This window comes from Kogia breviceps, chromosome 12, assembly GCF_026419965.1.
Source record: "Kogia breviceps isolate mKogBre1 chromosome 12, mKogBre1 haplotype 1, whole genome shotgun sequence".
NCBI classification, from domain to species: Eukaryota; Metazoa; Chordata; class Mammalia; order Artiodactyla; family Physeteridae; genus Kogia; species Kogia breviceps.
In genome coordinates, this window is record NC_081321.1 from 8,914,474 (window position 1) to 8,939,897 (window position 25,424).

General features: G+C 44.2%; 2 protein-coding genes across 3 annotated transcripts in view; both read right to left on the reverse strand.

Annotated features, from left to right (window-relative positions):
• DUSP16 (dual specificity phosphatase 16) overlaps nt 1–24,585 on the reverse strand; it is a 182,592-nt gene extending 158,007 nt beyond the window's left edge. The window contains exon 1 of one of the 2 annotated variants that reach the window (XM_067008736.1): nt 24,503–24,585. The gene's annotated coding sequence lies outside the window, so the exon portion shown is untranslated. Of the gene's footprint in view, nt 1–611; nt 2,162–24,502 lie in introns of those variants that run through there. The other variant, XM_067008743.1, reaches the window with a different exon arrangement.
• On the reverse strand, nt 3,151–24,645 carry GPR19 (G protein-coupled receptor 19). Its single transcript, XM_059082652.2, has 2 exons — nt 24,503–24,645; nt 3,151–6,119 (listed from the first exon to the last, which is right to left on the reverse strand). Exon 2 carries the CDS (start codon nt 6,101–6,103, stop codon nt 4,850–4,852), a length of 1,254 nt encoding a protein of 417 aa, XP_058938635.1. The 5' UTR covers nt 6,104–6,119; nt 24,503–24,645; the 3' UTR covers nt 3,151–4,849.
• Nucleotides 24,646–25,424: the final 779 nt, after the last annotated feature.

Here is a 25,424-nt window from a genome sequence, read left to right on the forward strand (position 1 = left end):
CTGTAATAACCTATATGGGAAAAGAATCTGAAAAGGAATAGATATTTGTATATGTATAACTGAATCACTCTGCTGTATAGCAGAAACTAACACAACATTATATATCAGCTATACTCCAATATAAAATAAAAAATTAAAAAAAAAACAGAAACAGATTCACAGACATAGAAAACAAACTCATGGTTACCAAAGGGGAAAGGAGGAGAAGGGATAAATCAGGACTTTGGAACTAACAGATACACACCACTACATATAAAATATACAAAAAGGACCTACTGTACAGCACACGGAACTATATTCAATATCTTGTAATAACCTATCCGATAATGGAAAAGAATCTAAAAAAGAATATACACTTTTACCTTCAGGTGTGCAGTTTACACCTGAAACTAACACAACATTATAAACCAACTATACTTCAATTAAAAAAAAATAATGAGGCTTCTCCTGAGAAAGAAGACAGAGCTTTTGAACAGAAGTGTTCAGTTGAGGAAACAATTCAGAATGGCCCAGATTGTAGGTAGGGGCTCAAAAACATTAAAGAGGGTCCGAGGGAAAGGAGACGGGCCAACAATACATTTAACCTAAGATAAATTTAACTGCCTACTTACCAGGAACGCAGGAACATTTACTTTTAAGGAAAGTCTAGATTACACTGCTATGGAATCCATAAATTCTCAGAGTCAAATAATAAAAGGAGAAAAGAGAGAGGCCCTGGTAAGTGTGGGTGGCACAACTGCGTGTTTGGTGAGATGATGGGGTTTTTCGAAAACGCTACCATTTGTAAAATGGGTTTAAAATAATATTTTGACTAGTGATTTCATGTCTGTGAAGGGTATTAATTATTTTGGAACTTCCTCCTATGTTTAGATGCTTTGTGTTTTGAACGCACTGATTAGTTAATCTGCAGCTGCTGCTGCGGGTGCTCAGCAAGTTTCACTGTCTTGTCGCTATGCAACGAGGACTTTCCCCCCAATCGCCAGTGTGCCAGGCCCTGTGAAGAACTGGTGGGGTCTGCCTACTGGCCACAGTGCCACCAAGCGGTCGTTCTGCAAAACAGTGGCACCAAGCTGGTTCGTTTCCACGGCTGTCTAATCACGGCCCCCTCAGGTCGTCTCTGCTCCAGATGAATTAGCAGGTTCGCTAAGCAACGGGGAATAGTTGATTCTCTTCATATTCTTCGCAACACAGTGAGGATTTTCTTCACCCCAGTGACTGCCTCACGCCAGCAGCACGGCAAATTTAAAGAACGCTGGGCTGGCTGGCAGAAGGCATTTTTGTTCACCCCGACTTTGACCTCTCTTGGGCATGATTTGCTCTTCTAAACAGCGAGGGGCTTGGGTTAGGTCTCCCAACGTCCCATTCCTTCTACTCTCAAAGTCTGATGCTTTGCTTCTGTTACATGTGGTTTTTATAAGGAGCATAAACTTGAAGCTGATCCTGGTCCAGCAGCTGCAACAGATCTTGCTTCTGTTGCTTCAAAGCAAGTTTGGCAGGTGGCAGCAAGGCTGGAGGGTGAAGGGGGGAAGCACTGTGCCCACCAGGAGAGGCAAGAGTGCCAACCTTATCTGGCAAATGACTCTGCCCCCCACACGCTTGGTGGAGGTCCCCCTGGATGAAATTGCCCTTGCTGAGAACTCTGGCCCAGGGCACTCGTTGGTTCCAGGCACCCTGCGGAAACCTGCGACGGAAGGTCCACAGGGAAGTGTATCTGGGCAGGGTGTGCTGACGGACTTCGGGCGGCAGGCTGGGGGCACTAATGATTTCACTGACGATTAGGAGGAGAAATTCAAGTTCCACCTCAAAGGATGCGACCCTGCCCCTTCCTCTGATGGTCTGTGGGCACCTGGAGCCGGGTAGCGGAATCGCTCTCCTCAGAACCCTGCTCCCTGTTAGCTTTCCTGGACTCCTGTTTGGAGGCTACATGAACCCACATCTGTGATGCACCTCGTCACGTGCCTGGTGAGGAGACTGGAGTCGTTTTCTTATTCCCCCCAACGGCCTGCCTCCCCGTGCTTGGCAGGTAAACATGAGGTATGGTGAATGTTGTTCCTGTACTGCTGGGACTTATGCAAATCTTCATCAATCTGTGCGTTACATCCAGTTTCTTCCAAATTCAGGATCAAGTGAGACAACGGGAATCCTAAATATTTAAACTAAACTAAAAAAAAAAAAAAAATACAATGAATTATCCACATGCTGAGAAAATGTGGCTGAATTGTCATAGGTCATGAGACTTTAGAGCTCTCTCCATTGTGATTTGATGAACACTCTTAATTTGTCATTATTTGGAGGGATTTAAAAAAAAAAACTAATCTCGATAACAAGAGTTTGTAAGAGGTTGTCTCACTGAATTTCCACTCACAGAACATTAGAGACAGAATGGAGCTTTGTAATCATCTAGCCTTTTTTGGTTTAAACTGAGACCTAAAATACATATATAAATAAAATTAAAGTAAATTAAATTTTACTTGTTACAATCTAACTTTAAAAAATAAATTAAAAATAAAAAGTACTGCAGGGCTTCCCTGGTGGCGCAGTGGTTGAGAGTCCGCCCGCCGATGCAGGGGACACAGGTTCGTGCCCCGGTCCGGGAGGATCCCACGTGCCGCGGAGCGGCTGGGCTCGTGAACCATGGACGCTGGGCCTGCGCGTCCGGAGCCTGTGCTCCGCAACGGGAGAGGCCACAACGGTGAGAGGCCCGCGTAACGCAAAAAAAAAAAAAAAAAGTACTGCAGGGTCTCTATTTTTTAACAACTCTGAACCACAAAATACAAGGGCCGTGTGACATAAACATCTAGCTCATTTTGTCTGGTCAGCCATTGGCTGATAGGATAAGGAAGACTATGTGGAGGAGAAAGACAAGGAAGAAAATACAAGACACTTTGGTACACGGGCCTCTCCCTGTCGTGGCCTCTCCCGTTGCGGAGCGCAGGCTCCAGACGCGCAGGCTCAGCGGCCACGGCTCACGGGCCCAGCCGCTCCGCGGCACGTGGGATCCTCCCGGACCAGGGCACGAACCTGTGTCCCCTGCATCGGCAGGCAGATTCTCAACCACTGCGCCACCAGGGAAGCCCTACAAGACACTTTTTATCTTTTGACTTTGATTGAAGAAAGCACCTACACTTAAATGCATCAGCTCTGTAGATGTTTTGTGGATGGAATACTTTATTGTTCTCATTCTTTGCCCCAAATACCAAGCCTAATCTTGTCTTGTTTCCCTGTGTCTGCGAGGTGGGATGTACAGCTTCTCCCCTATTTCAGACGTTTAGCACCACCAGCCCAGGAACCTAGCCACAGCCACGGAAAAGGTGAGGGCCAGCTCACTGAATTTCTAGACTCTCCTGTTAAGAATGCCACGTTCTCCCAGACCTCAAGATTTCCACGCAGGCAGCAGCCATTAGGCCCACAGAGGTCTGGATGGGTTTGGCTACTCATGTATTCCCTAGAGAGAAACCTGTCATGTCAAGGAAGGAGCAACAGTCTTGCAGTTAGGGGACCTGAGTGTGAAAAACAGTTCGGTCACACTCCGACCTGGGCAAGTCACGTAGAGATGATCATATGAACATCACAGCATACTTGAGAGGATAAAGTGAGATAATACAGGTAAAAAAAAAAAGTCACTGAACAACTGATATTATTATTTGCAATTCTTGTTAACTAGGGTGTGAAAATGCACACCAGTCTTGTCTGTAAACCCGTTATTGTTTGAATAAGTACATCTTTAAAATGTGCTAGTCCTAGATTTGAAATAGTGGAGACCTGGCAACCAGAGAAGAAAATCTCGAGTTACCACAGCCAAAGAAGAGTCTGAGCTTGGTTGAGGGTATGATGATACATCCTGGAGAGAGATGAGGGGTAGGAAGTGCTGGCTGGAGAAACGGCCTCATGTCTGAGTGTCCAGGAGAAAGAAGAAAGTGCTCCTTGCCCTTGCTGTCCTAGGGTGTAGGGGCAGCGCCGGGCAGCCAAAGGTGTCTGCCTGAACCGCAGAGCGCAGGGAGACCCCATCTGCACTTCTCCCTTGGGCATTTTCTGGGCTTGCCCAGCCAGGGTCCCTGCTCATTTTCTTGAGTTTAACTCAGAAGAGACATAAACATCCTGGACACAGCCTAGATGGGACACAGATGTGAGAAAAACGGCACGGCCAGGCCACTTCAAATGTTTCAAGGCATCATCAGCTGCTTAGGTTAAGGGAGAATGAAAGAGAGGGAGAAAAAGAGACAGAGACCAAAATTAGGCAACTCTATAAGCTTTCTTTCCCTAAGAATCCTGATTATAATTCGATCACAGAAGACTACCCAGCAAGTTCCAATATATTCCAGTATACGGAGTGCTCTCCAGAACAGATCCAGACAGAAGGTAATGTAAAAACATATACAATATTAAGACTTTCTAAATGTTGCTTAGTAGAGAAATTCAAGTCTCTGAAATGTGTCACACAGGAGATTTCATTTGGAACAGAAGCCCATAGTTAACAAAATTTCAGTAGGGAGGAGAAAAAGGAAACAGAATAAAACCAGGTTGAATCATTAATCAAAGACTGTGTATATGGCTTATGCTTTTTGGACCTAATGGTAAATAAAAAGTAGGAAAGCATTCTTTTTTTTAATGCATGTAACTAATATAGTCAAGGGGCTGTTGACCATAAGCTCAAGGTGAAAGCTTCCTCGAAAACAAAAAGCGACTAAAATAAAAAACACAAAAACTAATATCAACAGTGAGTGCATTTTACAAAATCAAACATTTCCCTCAGAAAGTTGATTGAAAAAAATATATAAGTAGCTTCTGTTTTTACAGTTAAACTTTTTAATCTCTGGTGCATAACAGTAATTGAAAGAATTCTGAGAAATCAGACAAAAGTATTCGGTGGATTTGAATTAATGGGCCAAGCAAGCTTTTTTTCCTTGGCTTCCCTGTCAAATGAACCATAGCTTGAGTCTTTGGCTACAGCCTTGGCCGTGGGGAGGATTTCTGAGACGCCGACATAGTTTTTTTTGGCCATCCTTGAACTGGTTGTGATAGTGTAGGCATTGCTTCGGTAACACTTCATCGAGGACATGCAGAAAGTCTCTTTCATTCCTCTCCTAAAATTGGCATTATAAATGGAATACAGAGTAGGCTTAGAGGCTGAGGAACTAAAGGATATCCATGTGATGGCTGTAAAAACAAGGGAACTTTTCTTATAGTCTCGTTCATGGGGGTGCCACAGCTGAGCAACATGAAAAGGCAGCCAGGAGAGCAAAAACAGAAGATTTAAAATGAGGAACATCTTGACAGTTTTCACTTTTGTCCTTGGGACGATGTTCATTGTCCTCCTCACTGTTCGACCATCAGTGCCGATTCTCCAAATGTATTTTATGACCTTCTGGTAAAATAAGATTATGAGGATGGATGGAATCACAAAGCTCACCAAGCAATGGATGACGGTATAGGCAGTTCCTTCCCAAGAGGAGGGGAGGAAATAGTTACAATGACTGTCCCAGTTGGAGCCATAGAAAAAGAACACGGGGGTCACAAAGGCTGCCTCAAAGATCCAGGACGCTGCAATCATTTTCTTGGCTTTTTCTCTGGACACCTTGAAGCTCAGAGGGTAGACGATGGTGTAGAACCGGTCTATGCAGATGGAGAGGAGAACGTAGACCTGGACGCCCGGGGTGAGATACTGAAAGTAGCGCACGGCCTTGCACGTGGCGCTGCCCAGGGCCCACCGGCCGGTGGCGAACTGCAACAGGACGAAAGGCATGCCGGCCACGCTGATGAGCAGGTCGGCACACGCCAGGGACACCACGAAGTAGTTGGTGGTGGACTGAGTCCTCCTGCTCCGGTGGATGACCAAACACACCAGGGAATTGCCAAAGATGGAAAACAACCACAGGGCCCCAAAGAAAATGCTGGCTGTGGCCACTTCCCCGGGGTTTGGTCGGTAGTGCAGGTCTGTCCCATTGCTCCTCCAGCCACGCTCCTCGTAGAGCTCCGTCAGGTCTCGGCTCAGCAGAGGGGGGGCCATTTCCGTGCAGCTGTGGTTTTGGAGGGGCACCAGAAGTGTGGGAGCAACCAAAGGCGGCTTGCTGTTATCCATTCTGTGAGCAAAAACCATATTCATTTTTTCCCTCTTAGTTCTGGATAAGAAAAGAAGAATGAGGCCTCCTGTTAAAATGGTGTTACACGGATTGATTCCTAAGACTAACAATCTCATTTGACGCTTAGATCGGTTGTCATCTGTCAATGAGTAGGACTTGTGTGTTGGCAGGAAAACATGACTACTACCCAGAAGAAGCTCTGGCCCCGTTTCTCTTTCATTTTAGGATGGTTTCGGCTGATCCCAGCTCAGGCTTTCCCTGGCCTCCCCGTCTCCTGACCCTTAGTCAAATGTGGTGGAACTCACAGCAAGCCCCACTCCTACACTGAACCTTGTTCCCTTCATACACTGGGGATCACGGAGGGTTAGAGAGCTCAAATCTGGCTCACGGTTAGGGCGTTACCCCCAAATGAAGTGCTCCTGGAATCCTGGGAGGTACGTGAGAAGTTCCTGAATGTCCCAACACTAAAGTGACGAGGCTGCAAGGGAGGAAAACTTGGGCAGATGGACACACACAGGCGTCAGCTATGGAAAAAGCTAACAGAAATCTGTGAATACAGACTGACTGGCTACTGGGAACGACCCTGTCCTTACTTATTGTAGAATTTCCATTACAAAAGCATTATGGGAGCAACGTGGAGCAAACATAACACTTTCACATGAGCCAGAAGTAGCTCATTTGATGACACATAAACATAGCCTGTTTTTTTCCAAAAGATGATAGGCCACCTATCAGTGACATATTTTGATGCTATTCTGTTGTTAGTGTTTCACAAAATGACCCTCACTGAGGAATATACAAGATGTCCCCTAATGAATGTGTAACCAGGTTACTAGAAACCTTATGGCATTCAGATGATTATAAGCAAACAACTCTAACTTTACCCAGCCTTTATTTTCACATTTTTTTTTCCTACTATTCAGTGAGGGGGGGGGGGGAAGGTATACTTTTTAATAGGGAAAAAGCCTGTATCATTGTGGGCCATTCAATTAAAGTTGAGGTGACTGGTTGCAGTCTGATCATTAGGGTTTAATTTGGTCTGAATCTATTAAGCAGAAAAAGAAAGCACAGCGACTGCATCCATAATAACCAGAGCGACTCCACCTGGCCGGTGGTGCCCGTCGGGGCAGGGTGGGGGCGGGCACACCAGCAGCAGGCTCAGCAGGGCCTCCTGTCCCTCTCCGGGGCTCCTGTCGCTACACCTCACAGAGAAACGTTTCTGGGGTTTAGAGGTGAGATGAAAGAACAGTTCTTAATGACCCATTTTTCCTTGAAGGGTTTTCCCAATGACTTGGGGTAGGGAGAGGGTGTTAATAGACATTGTCCTCACCAAGAAGCCACATTCAACAAAAGTCTGGGGCTCAGGGCAATGCACTAAAGGCCAGGTCCAGGTTCCCTTCAAGGCTTTTTTTTGGTCCATGAAACAGCCCTACTTAATTTCTCAAAGAGAAATGTAAGGTAATTAGCCATTTTAATAACTAAAAGACCTTTAAGCATGGCTGACTGGTTGATAGTAAATTTGTGTAAGACTAGCTACCATACTTTCCATATAAAAAATTAGGATACACGGTCTGAAGACAGGACATAAGATCTAAAATTAGCACTGTCTTAGAAAATCTGGAATGCATGACTGTTATTCTTACAAAGTTGAAATAATCTTTTCACCTTTATATGTGTAAAACCTACAAAATTCCAAAGAAAACCCACCCCCCCCCAAAAACCCTACAATTTTAAAAAAAGATTTAAAGTTTAAAAATAAAACAGATGAGCTATTTTCCCAGACAGAAAGAGCTGTTCTAAACTCTTGGGGGATGCCTGTGGCCTAAATACAACCGGAGCTGGTAGCACAGGCACTTTCCCATAGCTCCACACACACTTTGAAACCTGTGAACTTCCTTCTGTTTCTTTCTTCCTCTCGCAGCAAAACTCTGCTGATAAAACTCAAGGTCACCACCACCACCAAAGCGCTGCGAGGCCTTCGTCCATCCTTTCCTCCAGCTGCTTCACGTCAACTAGCATGTCCACCAATGTCTCTGACGCCCCGCCCCCGCCCCGCCCTCCACATTCCTGCCCGGAAGCACAGGCTCCCGCTGCGCAGAAATGGGACGGGGGAGGCTGAGGAGCTCTCGAGTCTAGGTCTCCCCTGGCTGATGGCATGACTTTTCCGACTGGACCTAAAAGTGCTGCGGCTCTGTTTACTCATTCGATACACCAAGAAACTATGCTAGGTACTAGGAGAACAACGAAAAGTTAAGGCTCAAAAAAGGGTAAATGTATAAATGAGCTGTCTGCCATAGTATAACTAAATTCTATAAGAATTATAATTAGTAGATAAGGAGCTAAGTGACAGAGAAAAACAGGGACCCGATTTCTCTTGGGATAGGGGGAAGGAAAGGAAAGGCTCCACAAAGGAGGTGAGGTGTAAGCTGGGGGCCTGGAGGATGAAGGTCCCTTCTTCAGGAACACAGGGTTTTTTTTAAAAAAGCCCCAAACATTCCAAGGGAGGGAGAAAGCATGTGCAATGTTTTGGGGGTCATCCTTCTAGGGCTGATCTTTTTTGGGCCCTTCTCCCCTTAGAGGTATAGTCTGCTGCAGACCATACCTCCCAGACTACACAGTCTCTAAATGCCCTACAATCAAACTGACCTACATTTTCCCCATGGTTATAATGAGAGGTTACATTTTCCACATTCATGGGCTGAAATGTGGTCACACAGTGGCTAAGAATATACCGAATGGCTGTGGATTCCTTGTTCGTAGAGCATGGTGTTACTCCTTTTCCCAGTTTGTTTTGCTTTAGAGACATGGTTCTCTAGCGTAGCAACACATTGAACTCTCCCAGGGAGCTTTAAAAAAAAATACTGATGCCTGGGTCCTACCCTCAGGGATTCTGATTTAATTGCTCTGGAGTGCAGCCTGGGCACCGGGACGTTTCAGAGTTCCCCAGGTGATCCCAACGTGCAGCCCAGACTAACAATCACTGCTTGAGAATGGCTTCCATGTTTCTGTCTTCTCTCATTAACTATGGGGTCCTGGGAAAAGGGCATTATTCTTTGTCCGTGCTCTCCAGCTTCCACTGAAGTTCTCTACATTAATAATCGCTTGTTAGCTATTTACTGAATTGACTCCATAAGTACACAGAACTGAAATACAGGCCTCCTACTCTAGGTGGCTCTGCTAGGAGAATTAAACGCAGAGAGTGTGTTCTCAGAGAGCCGAAACGCTGGTGACCATGGAGACAGGGGAAAACATGGCTCCAGAGCAGGGCAGGTGAAACTGAAGTCACCCAGGTCAACTCTCATTTAAGGGACAGTCAAGGTAGTTTAGGTGACCTCAGACAGCCTCCTGCACCCCCTCCCAGAAAACATGGTCTGCCATATTATAACTAAATTCTAGGGTCCCAAAGTAAAAGTTCAGAAAGGTCTCCCCTGCTCCATTAATTTGGAAATAAATACATCTTCAAGGGAGTGTTTCTGAAATACAAGGGCTGTGGAATTCATAATTATGTCTGGGTCATCCATATTCAGTCATTATAGCAGCACCAAGAAAGACTTCTTCACCTCTTTCCTGCTCAACCTGTCTGTTCCCAACCAACCTGGAGACTGCCGCATGACCCACTCCGTTGGGTTGATATTGAGGGCCCCTATTTTTAAATATATCTCTATCTATATATTATCTAAGAGAGGAATTATTCATCTATTGGGCTCTAAGAGATGGGTTTTAATATATAGGTGGGGAAAATGGTGGATGGGTTGACATGGTGTAGAGCTAGGGACTGGGGGACCTCTGAAATAATGGGACCCTGGAGAGTCCCATCATGACAGAGGTCTGGGTCTATATATAAAATGATATGTCTATCATTCTATACTGTAATTTTTATTTTGAACGTTGTCTCCCCTGTTGCGTTATGAGTTCCTTAAGGACAGTGACTGTGTCCTTATATCCCTGGGGCATACAGATATTAATAAAGGTTTACTGAATAAATAAATGGATAGAGGTGTTAAGAAAAATCATCTAATACTTGAAAATAAGGCACAGAGAGCATAGCATAAGTTTTTTTTTTTTTCTGGCTGCTGCACCCTGTCCAGGGATCAAACCCAAGCCCCTGCACTGGAAGCATGGAGTCTTAACCACTGGACCGCCAGGGAGGTCCCCATAGCATAATGTTTTAATGTCATGCTACGACATTGTAAAATGGGCTTCCCCAAGGATTATTTAATTCTCTGGAAGAATGTATCTGTGCTTGATTTTGCTATTACTATATGACTCGCGCCCAGACATTACATGCTAACATGCAAATTTCTGTCTAGTAGAAAAAATAACCCCAAAGGTTATAGCCTTATTGCCCTGTAGGACAGTAACCAGCTCTGTGCCTCCTAGCAATCTTATGCTCACATTATTTAAGGAAACAAACAACAGCAACGACAAAAAACCCTATAAATATCCATTTATTCAAATGCTCTTGGAAGCAACCTGATTATCTGATCAGTTCCTTCAGTAATAAGTTAATAAATCTTTGACATGGTGTTCATTCTATATTTGAATGAGAGTCATAATGAATGACTGTCATGATTTTAACTTTTTGAAAATCGTGACAGTCATGATTTTAACTTTTTGAAGATCGTATTTTGATGGATGGCTGAATGTATGAATGATTAGAAACTAGTGAGAGGACCACAAAGAGTAATAGAGGGGGCACAGATGAGAAACTGTGTTTACTTCACAGATTGCCAGTGGCTATTCCTGGATAAGCATATCCTTGCTGGTTAGGTTTCTTCTAGACTGAAAAAACCCTAACAACGGATTTCTTTTTCCCTCCTGAAATTATAAAGATCCACAGATATTCTCATAATATAGGAAGACCATTTTTTTTCCTGACATTTGTTTAAAAATTTAATGGCAAATTAGAATTTTACAGTGTTGAATATTTATATGATTTGGTTGGGGAAAAAAAAAAAATGAACGGGGGCTTCCCTGGTGGCGCAGTGGTTGAGAGTCCGCCTGCCAATGCAGGGGACACGGGTTCGTGCCCCGGTCCGGGAAGATCCCACATGCCGCGGAGCTGCTGGGCCCGTGAGCCATGGCCGCTGAGCCTGCGTGTCCGGAGCCTGTGCTCCGCAATGGGAGAGACCACAGCAGTGAGAGGCCCGCGTACCGCAAAAAAAAAAAAAAAAAAGAACGGAAACATTTTCTGTGGAATGGAAAGTATCTGCTGCACCTAAGCAGATACATTGTCTGTTTACTGATGAGCGGTGAGATTAATCACAACGATGACAGTGTTTATAACATTACTACTACCGAGAGTTGGTATTAATTTTGTGCTCGCTATGTGTCTGGTGCTTCACATGCATAGCCCTTCGAGGTGGGCAACGTGACGAGCCCTGTTTTACGATTGAGAAAAACTGACGTTCTCCCCCAAGGTCACACTGTTGGAAAGCCACAGTGGGCTGGGTGTGAATTCAGACAGTCAAAGTGGCTGTGCATGGACTTCTCAATCAAACACAGGGATACAAAGTTATTCCCCCACAGCCTCTTGCTACCCACAGATGCATCTGTTCAATATGCTAGCTGAGAAATATGTGACACAGTGAACATTTGGGGGAAAAAAAAAATCACTCCCACTATATACCGCACAGAGGCTTAGCATCGAAAGTGCAGTAGAAATGTTGGTCTAGAAATACAGCCTTTCTTCAGAATAAAGAATGAGAATATTGGAAATTCATTATCGCAGATGATTAACTTGTTGCCCTTTAAATGCGGAATGAAAGCAGAACTCTGGACTTCAGTTTGATTAAAGGGCAGAAAAAGTTTGATCAATAGTATTTCCCTGAGTAGGAAATTCTCTTTTAAATTTTAATTGTTGTAATTTAGGAAATATAATGGTGGTGGATATTTTCCTTAAATCTTTCACTGTTATGTAGGCTTGATTGACATATATATGAAATAAGAGTGGAACAGAGGCGGACTGGGACTGGCTTGCATGGGGCTCCTCAGAGGCAGCTGTGCACATTCCTTCCCAACTCCAAGTTCAGTGACATCATGTTGGTATCATGAATCAGCCATGGTAGGAATATTCACACAATGAAACTGACAAACGTCACAAATAGGTTTTTTTCCCCGAAGAGCCACTTGTTAAACGTTGACCAGCCTACCGCTTCTAGTAGGGCAGAGTTTACAGGGCAACCTATCCCGAAGTCCTGAACTAACATACATCCCTGAGTTTACCGATGGTTAAGGAGGTCCCACAGGCTCTTCAGAAGCTTCCTGAGTTCCTATATTGCTTTCTGGCTCTGAGCTATGGCTCTGGTGTGCACACTGAGCTATGTGCTTTACAGAACTACGTTAGGGCCCAGGTAGCCACCAGCATGACTGTGGTGGGGGAACAGGAAAGCAAGAGAGACAGAGACACGTTCTCATAATGTGCCACCCAGATAGGGTTGCCAGATGAAATACAGGATGCCCAGTTAAATGTCAATTTCAGATAAATAAAACATAATTTTTAGCATAAGTATGTCCCATGCAATATCCCCTACAATATTTAACTGGTGTCCTGTATTTTTACTAGCTAAATCTGACAAACCTACACACCCAGAACATAATCCTCTGCTGAAAAACATTTCTTTTCCATCTCACAATACAGGAATATTGCAAAGTGGTCACGTGTGCAGGCTTTGAAGGAGACAGCTGAAGTAGGCGTCCTTCCTCTGTCACTCACTAACTAGTAGTGTGACCCAAAACAAGTTATCTAACCCTCTTGATTCCAGTGTTCTCATCTGTAAAACGGGGACAGTTAGTCCCTATCTCATTTGGTTATTATGAGGATTAAATGAGATAACAGATGCACAGGAGTCAAATGAGTCATTACAAGTCAATCTGTCTGGTATGAGAAAAACACTCAGTAAGTGTTATCCTACTGTAGTTCTAAAACACACCTAGCTTGGTGTCTGGCACATAGCGAGTGCTGAAAAAATTAGCACTCTTATTACTGTCGGCTCATAAAAGTCTTCTAAGCCACATGACAAGCAAATTTTAGTAACCACATCACATACTATAGTGATAATACTAACATTAGTCACATAATTTAGCACTGTTAAGGATGAATGGCTTTTGTGAAGGGGCCTGGGTACCTAATCATCATTCACAACATTGTTTTTAAGGGGAAAGTCATTGGGGTCCAAATAAATAAACATAACCTTTCTCCAAGTTGGGGATGATTTTTTAGTGACATGTTAGCCAGATAAAACCTTTTTCTAGACCCTAAACCAAAAGATGTAATATAACTGAACTGACTATGTCTTTCTCAAAAGCACATAGAGTCTATCCTGCTTAAATTATTTCCTTTAGATAATTCTGAATAATTGCAAAACAACCTCATACTTTCAGTGAAAACCAAGTTTCTTCTCCATCATCTGAGACCACTAGCATCACGACTTGTAAGCCTGGAATTTTCCCTAATGCCCGTTTCCCTTTCCTCCTGTTATATAAGATATATAAATACTCCTCCGTAATATTTCCAGGTCTATGCCTTTCAATCTGTTTCCCAACTGGGATCAAGCAGTTTCCTGAGATCAGACTTGGCACATTTTCTTTTTGTTTGAATATTGGTTATGCTTTCAAGGAGAACATGATTTTTTGAATGGCGAAGGATTTTCAGAACAGCCTCTTCTAACATCACAAAATAACCCATAACGACATTTCTGGGTGAGAAATTCTAGATATCTAGATTTAAGGAGCTATTCCTCTTCTATCACCTTTACCTTTCTTTGTTCTTTACACGAATTCTAAAATACTAGAAATAAACAAAGTCAGCATCCTTGGCGTGATTTCCCAGGAAGGCTTCTATCACCATCAGAGCATCTTTCTTTTGAAGTCAAAGTCCCATTTTAGTACATGTGCTGCCCAAGTGAGCACCAAAGTTCCATTTAAACTGTAACTACTACTTAAAGAGTAAAGTTTTTTACATATTATCAGTAGAGCAGTGACCTCTGAGACCCCGTCTATCTCTGAGATCTATGATCTCGGAAAGGAGCCCAAGTTTCACCCCATGTGGACGTTTATGTTGACCACGAGCTGCAATCCTCCCCAGATTCTCTGCGAACCAACTTGGAGGAGAAACTGTTAGGTCCTACTGGCTCCTCTTTGGGGGAGTGTATAAAGGACACTATCCAGTATTTCCCACCCTACCTGCCACTTCGCAGGGTTCCGTGTGGAATGCTTTAGTAACACAGAACTTCCCTCCCTACTGTTCTCACAAAGTCAGTGGTCAGACAAAATGGGAAAGAAAAAGAAAAAGAAACACCAAGAAACCTCACGGTAAGCAATGACTAATTTGTTATGATGGTATATGCAAAGTAGTCCACAATCACACAAAATATCCAAATTTTTATCACTTAGTATGAGCCAGGATTGGGCTAAATGCTGGAGATACAGAAGTTAACTAGACAGACAAGGTCTCTGCTTTTATGGAGCTTTCCTCTAGTGGGAGAAACAATATTACACAGCTAAAGGAGAAAAATTACACAATTAATAGAGAAATGGTTAGTGCTATGGAGAAAAATAAAGCAGAATGGGGAACCAAAATGGATGGGAAATGGAGGGCAGATGGCTGGCTGGTTACCCAATGGCCTTTCCCAACTCCTTCCTTGCCTTCCTCTCTCCAGAGGCTGAAAAGGAAAGATAATCACTTCCCACCATTCCTTGCAGCTAGGGGTGGTCACATCAACATCACCTGCTTCTGGCTACTGAGACAAGAGAAGGTCTCCTGGCAGGGTGCCGGAAGGCTCTTGGGAAAATCTTTCTTAATGAAAGGAAAAGTGCGTGTGGGGAGTGTTCTCTCTTATGGACCTGGCTGCCCCTCACCTCCTGCCTTTGTAAACTGTCACGTGACGATGTCAGGGCACTGGGTGGTATGTCATGAGGTCAAGGGAGGTCGTAAGACTCACAAAGATATCATCCAGTGCCCCGACACTGTGGTACTGCTAGGACACCTGCCTCCAGACTACTTGTTAAATAAGCAGTAGGTTCCTTTATGGCTTAAGCCCTTTTTGAGTTTTCAGTTATTTGTCTCTAAGTGCATCCTGACAGATACAGGGCCTTATTTCAGACAGAGTCACCAGAGAAGGATTCTCTGAAGAAGTGATACTAGAGCTGAAACCCCAAAGACAGGAAGCCAGCCATGTGGAAATCAGAACAGCGTTCTAAGCAGACGGAACAACGAGTGCAAAGGTCCTGGGGCAGGAACGAGCTTGTTATGTGGCTGGAGCATACGAATGTGGAAGAAAATGAGATAATCAGAAATGCAGGCAGGGGTCAGATCACATACGGCACTGTAGGGCACCGGTGTTATTCTTATTGCAGTGAAATCCACTGCAGGTTTTAAGCAACAGAGGGATATGAGTATGACCTGATTTGTGCTTTCAAAATACAATTTTAGTTGCTGTGTAGGTGGCTGAGAGTAGAAGAAGGGAGACCAGCTAAGAGGCTCTTCCAATAACCTAGGTACATGATGATGGTGGCTCAGACCAGGGCAGTAGCAGTGTTAGGTGGAAAAAAAGTAGATGGACATTGAAAATATTTAGGAGACAACAGAGCCACCAAGATTTGCTGATGTTAGGGGATGGGGATGACTCCTAGCTTTGAGGGTCTGAGACGGGGCAAGAAAAAGTCTGGGGAGCTGGAAACCAACAATTCTATTTTGGCTGAGTTAAATTCCTATTAGATATCCAAGCAGAGCTATCCAGTTAGCCCCTGAATATATAAGTTTGGAGAAATGTCCCTTCAGATTCTTTGCCCATTTTTATTAATTCATTCATCATTCCATAAACATATTTTAAGATCATACTACGTGCCAGAACGTACTGTGCTAAGAACTGGATATACAATGGCAAATAAAACTGTCCTTACCCTTATGAAGGTCATAGTCTAATTAGTTGTGGAGGAGTGGAGAGAAGAGTAAGAAATAAGCACAAATAAAGATGGTAAGTTGTAATAAGTTCTACAAAAGAGGTGTTTTAAGAGAGCTTGGCAGGAGGCCCCTCTCTTGGGCTGGGAGGTTCTGGAAGCCATGGAGGCAGGAGAAGCAGGGACAGAGAACAGGGTCATCTACGGTAGACTCGCCAGGACTCCTGCTGCAGACAGACGACAGGACAAGGAAGTCTGGTCACCACGCTGCCCTGGATCCCTAGCCTCCTTCCAGATCCTGAACAATGTTTCAGGCTCCTTGAGGCCTGGCCTTAGGACTGCTCTTGTGACAGGCTGTTGTTCTTAAGTTGGCTCAGAATTCTTTGCAGTGAAAAGAACCTATCACATGGGGGTAGGGGAGAGAGAAAGTGGGATAAGTGGGGCCTGGAGGGACAAAGTGCCTCTGGGAAATTCCTTTCACTCTCGTGCCACAGATTGGCTCCCCTATTCTCCCTTCCCACTCCGCACTAGGTGCCCATCAGGTCATTTCAGCTGTGAGCAAAGAACACCTTCTTTCTGCTTAGAGAGGGAGAAAGTGGGGAGGAGAGGAGGTCTGACTCACTCCCCGGCAGGTCACTGCTCCACGGGGTCAGCGGCTGCCCACTGATAACTGCAACTGGGAGACTCCACCGCCTGGTACAGAGGCAGGATAAGCTGTTGAGACACTGATGTGCATGCGCCGTGCTCCCCGCTAGGACTGTTTTCCTATATCCCCTTCTGAGGGTGAACCCAGGCCCAAAGCACTGCCTTGTCTTAGAGGAGGGTTGCCTCACCGGGCCTCAGACAAACCCGTTTCCTTGGCTCTTGTCTTCTGGAAGCTGGGTTCTCTGGGGGGGGGGGGGTTTCTGTAGAGGGGAGGAGGGAGAAAGAAGGACCTCTGAACCAGGAATGTGGCTGTGCCCCCCTGGAGCCCTGCAAAGGGGAGTCCGGGATGAGCACAAGGGAGCTTTTGAGGATGATGAAAATGTTCTGACATTGGATTATGAGATGGTTGTACAACTCTGTAAATGGAACGAAAGTCACTGAATTGTACCCTTAAAGTGAGTGAATTTAATGGTATGTAAACAAAGCAGTTAAAAAGAAAAGGTAGGCCTGGGACCCGTGCCTCACTTTCACGCTGTGCTCCAGGTAAGGGACCGGTGGTGATGGAGGCGTGTCCAAGGAAGTGTCCAGTTCCCCAGCCGGAGAAGAGGTCACTGGTCCAGGGTGGGGATGGAGGTGTCCCGAAGCAGCAGGTCCATCAGCTTTCAAGGACACACACCAGCTCAGGCCATAATTGCATCTCTGCTATAATCAGAGGAGATCCAAGCCTAGAGGGACCGCCCTCTCCGCTCTGTTGTGTGTAAGAGCCCAGGACCTAGAAAGAGGAAGACGGTCCCAGTAGTGTTTGTCACCGACTTTCCCATGATCCTGGTAGGATGGAGCCTTGCTATTATTTAAAGGAAATAATGTGTGAAGTAGGCAGAACGGCCCCCCAAAGATGCCCATGCCCCAATCCTGGAACCTGTGAATATGTTACACTCTATAGTAAAAGGGACTCGGCATACACATTCAAGGTTATGGAACTTAAAATGGGAAGATTATCCTGGACTATCCATGGGCACCCAAATGAATGAGCCCCTGCAAAGAGAGAACTTTCTCAGCTAGTAGCAGAGACATGCGGCAGAAGCCAGAGAGAGGTTCCAAGCGCGAGAAGGAATCAACGTGCTGTTCTGGCTCTGAGGTGCCGGGGCCCACGTGTAAGAACCGGGGAGAGGCCTCTGGGAGTTACCGGCGGCCCCCAACTGAGAGCCGTCAAAGAAACGTGACCTTGGTCCTAAAGCACGAGGCACTGGATTCTGCCAACCTCCGGAATGAGCTTGGAAGGGGAATCGTCCCTGGAGCCTCTAAGGAGGAGCATGGTCCTGCCAACACCTCGAAGCCTTGAGAGACTCTAAGCAGAGAAACTGGCCACGCCCACGCAGACTCCTGACCTGCACAACTGTGATGTAATAAATGGCCGTTACTGTAAGCCACTAAGTTCGTGTTAATCTGTGACAGCAGCAATAGAAACTAATTCAATATAGCATTTGTTATATAACTGAGTGTGAAAACTGAAACTCATACCAGCCATTCTATCACTTTCCACGACCCCACCATCATCTAGAATATTAGAAACCCCCCAAAGCTTAAAGAATGTAGTACTTTCTACTTCACCTTAAATGTCAGACTGGAGACTAAGAAACCTAAGTTATAATTCTGATTATAAGCACTGAACAGCAAGTCAAGAGGCCCAGGTCTTATTCTTACATCAGTGTAAGGAAATTAATCTTAAGTAAATTAATCTCCCTGAATCTCTATTTCCATGTCTACAACGTGAATGAATTGGTCTGGATGATTTCATTATTGCTCTATGAACTACAACTGATAGGTAGACATTGCGACGAGCAACACACTTTCATTCAACTTATAATCCACCACTTTCACCTGGCGGAGAGTGCATCCTGAAAGTGCATTGTGATGGGAGGACAGGGAAGCTGTTTAGGGCTGCTGGGGCCCAGTTCTTGAGCCTCTGCTGTCCAAGACTGGTAGTCTGGGTCTCCAAAGGAGAGACGCATTGTACAGAGGGGCCAGCCAAGCCCTCCTCACTAATTATCCTGGATGTGCCAATAATCTCTGACTGAAGATTCCTTGCAAGAAGTGGTCTGGTCTAAGAAGACCTGCCACCTGTGTTTGCTTCTCATCCCATGTAACACCAAACTTCTCAGCAGGGAGAAACACTTGCCAGAACCCCTGACTGTCCTCGACCAACTTTCCACAATTCTCCTCCTAGTAAGGGATCTTTCAAGTTTTGAAGAAAACAATTTGGCCCCAGAATTTGCACCTCGCCATATTCAATTTACTTTATTAAAACAAACATTTTTCGAATAGCTGCCGTGTGCTCATGGAGTCCAAGTTTGGGAGGGAAATGTTCAGTTTTATGTCCAATCTCTGATTTCAGTATCAACATCTTTAGTTGTACGACTGAAATAGGAAAGGGCAGAGGGGGAGGCAAAGACCAGACTCATTACACTCAAAGCAAAGAGCCGTACGGTAGATATGATTTAGAGCTATTTGAAAAGAAGGTGAAGGATTCGTTAAGAACCGAGTGTAAGCACCGAGCAGGGAGTTACTGAGAACTTCCGTTTTTCAGAAGCATTTTCATTCTGCCTCACATCAAGTTCACGTCAACACTCTGGGGAAATTTTGATCTGCACCACTGCCTTCAATCAGGGTTTTCCAAGAAAGCAACCTTCAAGTTCATGGAGCAGAAGTTAGATTTGAATTTGCAGTAACATGTATTTTTCATGGACAAATTATGCAACTATATATGTGGTCAGATGTGACTGAAAATATGGCTGAACATGTATTTGCATATGTTTCACATGGTTAATATATTTTTTAGTGCCATATATTTTTAGACATTTTATAAGTTAAAATGCTACTGCTATCACTTCTCAGTGCTTATTTTAATCCTCTCTGCATATCAGCAATGACTGACCAAAATCACCAACATCAGCAATTTTCAACCTCTTCTTCAGAGGCAGATGTGACAAATGTGTCCATACATGTGATACACTCCTACGGACACATCCAGAATTACGTGTAACACCAGAAGCTCAGCCTACAATCTTCAACCTAAGAAGTCATGTTGAAAAGAAAATAATTATGTAGCTATCCTTACACTTATTCTAATTAGTTTTTTAAAAAATGAATCACTGGCAAACTTTGGTATTTTATTAGCTAGAAATTATTCGCAACAGACATTTTTTGTTTGGGACATATTTTGACACTTTGGTTGGTAAGCACTGCCCTGCTATAGCATAAGTGTACACCTGAAATCTGAATTCTTGAAGGCTAAGGGTGCCTGACACATAGAACAAGGGAAAAGGTAATAAGAGAGAGAAACATGGCTATTCTCCACACTGGGCAACGGTGGGATATGACAAACCTGTTACAAAAGTCTAGCATTTCCCTGGAAATAATTAATTTCCTACCTATGCTCTTTAAAGCCACTGACATCCCAGGGAGTCTTCACAGCCTGCCTCCAAATTCAAAGGTGTATTCCCTTCTTTAGATGTAGAAGAAAATAACTCTGAACACATTTAAAATGTGAAGAGGCTACATTATCTCAACCATAATGCATGGTTGACAGCACAGGCTCTTAGACTAGCGGTTCAGAGGTCATTTTGCCTCCCAGGGGACATGTGGCAATATCAGGAGACATTCTTGGTTGTCACAACTTGGGGAGGAAAGTGTTGACGTCTGGTAGGCAGAGGCCAGGGATGCTGCTAAACATTCCACAGTGAAGAGGACAGCTTCCCCCCGAACCCACAACAGAGAATTATACGATCCAAGAGGCCAATAGTGCTGAGATTGAGAAACCCTGCTCTCAAGCCAACCTGCCTGGGTTTCAAATCACCTGTTACCTATATAAGGTACTAAACATCTATGTGCTTATTGAGTGTCTTTACCAGTAAAATTAGGATAAAAACAGTGTCCACCTTCTTGATTTGTTGTGAGAATAAAATAAATGACACAGACAGGAGCTAAGAACAATGTCTGGAAAAAAGCTAGTGTTTAACAAATGTTTACTTTCATAACCATTATATGAATCGAAAAAGACTGACAAGAAAAACACCAAAATTTTAAAATAAGTTGTTTCTAGGTGGCCAGACCATGACTGATTTTTATTTTCATTACACTTTTATATTTCTTTATATTTTTCAAATTTTCTAGAACTATATTTGTATTACCCTAATATCCAAAAACATATACTTTTTAAAGAATGTAGAGGAAAGAACTTTACTTTGTGACACAGTGGAAAGCGCACAGAATCAGAAAGACCTGGATTCAGATCCTGGCTTTATTCGCTGTGTGTGACATCGGGCAGACTAGTTACTCTGAGCTTCAGTTTCCTGATCAGAAACTGGGGCTAAAAATGCGTATCAGAGAGTTTCCATCAGGATTAAACATGACAGACGTCCAGTGCCTTGGAAATATGCTGAATGACAGGCTCCAAGAGATGGGTGCTTTCAAAGTTTGGCCCAGGAAAAATGACTCTATAAACAGGGAAATACAGTCATGATGGTAACTCCCCTCTTGCTTTTTAAACTGTCCTCTTGGAGAAGCCGCCTCCCATCTCAACCCACCGTTTGCCCGGGTTCAGAGGAGAAATTGCATCCACACTTTGGTCCTTCTCTCTATTCTTTCCACCTCCCCACATACACAGGTCCTAGGAAAGGACCTGATAATTCAGCAGGCAGGGCTTACTAGCAGCGGGAGGTTACTAAGAGTGAAAAGCAGGACCCAGGCATCACTTTCACATGCCCAATGAGGGACATGTTCATTGTCCTTCTTCTTGTTTCTTCTTTCATCCCTAGCCTCCAAGCTGAAAGCATTCTTGGCAAGGCCTCTCCTCCAGAGGAACCGCTCCACCTTCCTTCTGTTCTATCTTCTCCTGTTCAGCTGGTAGAGAGGACTCTGCCCCCGTTCAGTTTTGAGAGGGATGAGCAGGAAGCCCAGAGACGCTTCCAGATCTAAGCCTCCTGTGTGCACTAGCCTGGCACACCTGAGAAGGCCGGCAAGCGTGCGGTGGGCAGGCAGCGCTGGCCTGGCTGTACTGTGCTTCCAGCAGGGCTGTTTCTTTTCCACCCCTCATTCACTCCAGGTCACACTAAAGACCAGGATGATGAGTAGACAGGATTCGAGGACCCAAACCTTAACCACAAACCCCACTCTTAATGCTCCTTAGTGAATTAATCAGATGGAAAAAAGAATAGGTTATATTTGTGTATATTATCAGGAGGGGTGACCATTTTAAGCCAGGTGAGGCCGCTAACTTACATTAAAATCCTAAGCAACCTTTCCAGACGCGCCGAGACAACCTTTGGCGCTCAGGTCCTAACTGCCACGGTGTGGAGAAGGCAGTAAGGCTCAACCCACTCTGACTCTGAAGACCCCACGGTTCTCCAGGGAGGAGTCTTGTAGTCCTACCGGCTGGGCTCTTGGTGCAGTGTTCTAGGGACTTGGAGGCACAGCTGATTAGGGCAGGATTGCCTGGGGCAGGAACTGACCTTCTCATGACATTCACTCTCAACCCTAGGTGAACTATTTCAACACGGGGAGATGGTGCCGGGCAAAACATCAGCGGAAAATGAGACTATTTGGGGTGCCCCCATCTAGATGTAAATAAAAATATCAGGAGAACTTCATTCTACATATAAATAAAATGTCAGGGGGATTGGTAATACCCAGGAAATAATTTATGGATCCTTCTGGAACTCTAGTCTGCTATTGCTCCAGGGTCTGTCTGACTAGCATATGTAAATTTCAGACATAATACTGACTGTTGCCAAGTTCTCTCCTACTACACTTCTACCTCCTCACTATCCTCCCCGTAAAAGCGTGCAAAACAAAATAGGCTCGGGGCCCCCAGAATGCTGTCAGTCTTGAGTCTTCCCATTCTTCATTCACAAGGGTACACTGAGATGATATCATAAACGGGTTGGGTGCTAAGTGCGAGAAATCCAGAGACGAAAGGAGATGGTCCCTTCTGTCCAGAAGCTGACTTCGGATGACTTCAGTAGCTAGCGTTAAGTGTACTTGTTCCAGGGAAATGCTGATTTCAGCAAGGATCAAATCTAAGAACTAAAGTTCAATAAAGTTTAAGGTGTCAAGGGGACTCCTTCCTCTCAAAGTATTCTTCAACTGAAACCGTGAAGGAAACACTTCATATAGTGAGGAATTTCACAAATTTTGGATTCCTACCCCGTTTTCTTCCTCTTTGTACCTCTGACCTAGCAACTTTCCCACAGCATATAAGAATGAGATCAGTCATCTTTTCTTGTCAAGGGCCAAAAGAGAAACTACACAGACCAAAAGGAGGTAACCCTTATATTTCAGATATTTCCAGAAGTTAAAACAAATTCCTCTTTTCCCCTTAAAAACCTAAATTAATTTGCAAAAAGAGAGAAATCTATTCCCTATTTTAAAGTATGATATTATTTTAAAGCAATAAATCTAGTCAGTTTGATAACATAGTTTGTGTTTATAATTTCAGAAGTTTTTAATCTATTTATTTTATTTTGAAAACCAGGTAAGTACCGTTAATATGCTTAGGCTGGTCTTATTACTAGGTCCTGAGGATGGAAGAATGTTTCTACGTTTGATTAAAAAAAAAAAAAAATGAACCATGATGTAATTTTAGATTTCTTTTTTTCCTTTAGACATCATTTGGTCACCACTGAAATACAGTGTTTTACTACTAGATATCTATACAGCACAAGGGGAAGAGAAGAACAGGTAATTACTTACTGGGTTATTTGGGAATACAGAATGTGACTACTGGGGTAATTCAAGATTACTATAGATTTCACTGGGGGTCTGTTTTAGCCAGGAAAGCTGATTCAATGTTCTAGTAGCATCGGCTGAACAAAATTTGTAGCCAAACCAACTGTTGACATCATTTGAAATAATAGGAGCAGGGAAGCAGCGTAGTTCAGTGGTTAAGATCATGGACTCTAGGGTCAAGTTTCTTGGATCCAAACCCTGTTTCTCCTATTTGCTCGCTGTGTGACCTTGGGAAAATTCCCTAACTTCTCTGTGCCTTAGTTTCTTCATCTCCAAAATGTGGGTACTAATAACAACCCCCCCCCCAGAGGGTTATTTTAAGGATTAAATAACTGATTGTGCTTAGAATGATGCTTTACACATAACAAGAACTTTACGAGTATTCATTAAATAAAGACAAAATAAAATGTAAATCTGCTAGCTCGTCTCTTTGTGCTGGATAGAAATAGTCAAAGATATCAAGATTTGAGTGCATGGCCTGTAACTTTGGAAGATTCCTTTGAGAACTTCCTGGAAGCCTTCTTGGTAGCTATTCTGAAAGAGATGGAATTTGGTGACAGTGTACTGTCCCTAAGAGAGCTGGAAACAATCACAAGCACTCCTGGTGTCAGGAACATGAGAAGGAAGACGATCACACAGCACAAAGAAACAGCACGCCAGCCCACTCAGGCTCCCTAAGCCACTGCCAATAACCTCGGGGAACACGGGCACAGAATAAGCAGCTGAAAAGGGATGAAACAGGATTTTATTGCAGTGACAATGAAATCTGGCTGGTGTCAGTAATATTACCTTTTTCCCTCTTTCCAGGATTCAATGAAAAAAATCCTTTTCAGCAATGAGTGCTTTGTTTTATTAATTATCACTATATACCATTTCCATCTCGTTTTTCTTCAACAGGCAGTGACTGTGGTGAATTGTTCATTTTACAGAACTACCTAGGCATCTTTTCTGGACCTGTGACAAATCTAAAGCCCCTAACCAGCGTCTAAGCCGGGACAAAATCTCCAAATTGTCTGGAAGACAGAAGGTATTATGTCCTCTGAGCCAAATTTCAGCCACGAAACCGAAACCGTGGGATCTCTAGCACATACCTTCATCCGGACTTTATTTCAGAGACGGTCTCCTTGGGTCTTCTTGGTCAGGAACAGCCCTTGCAGAGGAGTTTGGAGAATGCCATAAACCACCAGGGAAGCTTGGGAACACATCCATATCTGTCTTCTGCCTTCCCCTTGGCTCAGAGCCTGCTTCCTGGTAGGAAGAAGACAAGATGACGCTGTGCAGGGCTGACTGTTAAACCATCTTCCCGCCCCCAGTCCCACTCTCTTGGTGCCCCTCCCTTCTCCTTTCCAGGGCTCTGGAATGTGTCACATGGGAAATGGATCATGTGGCTCCAGGGGAGAATGTGGCCGGCTTCTCTCTCCCTTCCCCCACTTTTCCTTGCAGGAGCCTAGCAGCAGAAATCTCCGACCTGATTGGCTCGGACCAAAAATCTCCACATGAAAAGGGGAAGATTCAACCATCCAAACCTCCAGCCTTCTCCACTTTCTTTTTTGTTTTATTTTTCACCTGAACATTTTTCCTGGGCATTCAGAATTGCGTGGAAGGGAAGGAAAGACTGCTTTCTCCCCAGGCTATCTCTTTCTTTCTTACCATCAGTACCCTAACATGGCAAGGTGTTCCCTAACCACCCTCCGGAGCCCCCTTGGCACATCTGAGACAATCAAGTGTTCAGCACCACGGACAGCATTACACCCCCTTCTGAGCTCCTTAAAGCCATTTGCTTATTTCACTCTCAGGTAAATAAAAATATTTTAAAAATATTTCCCCTGAGGTCTTGTGTCTAAATATACATCAGGCTATATATATGTAAGGCTCCAATCTCCCCTGCTATCAACTTCCTGTAACCTTATAAGCACAAACATAATTGTTGAATCTCATTAACCTAAAAGGACTATATCCCATGTCTACCTCCCGGCCCATCCCCACCCTTTAAACATGCGCCATGTTTTGTGG

Coding starts and splice junctions, on each gene's coding strand:
- GPR19 (XM_059082652.2), bottom strand. CDS start 6,103: ATGAATATGGTTTTTGCTCACAGAATGGATAACAGCAAGCCGCCTTTG.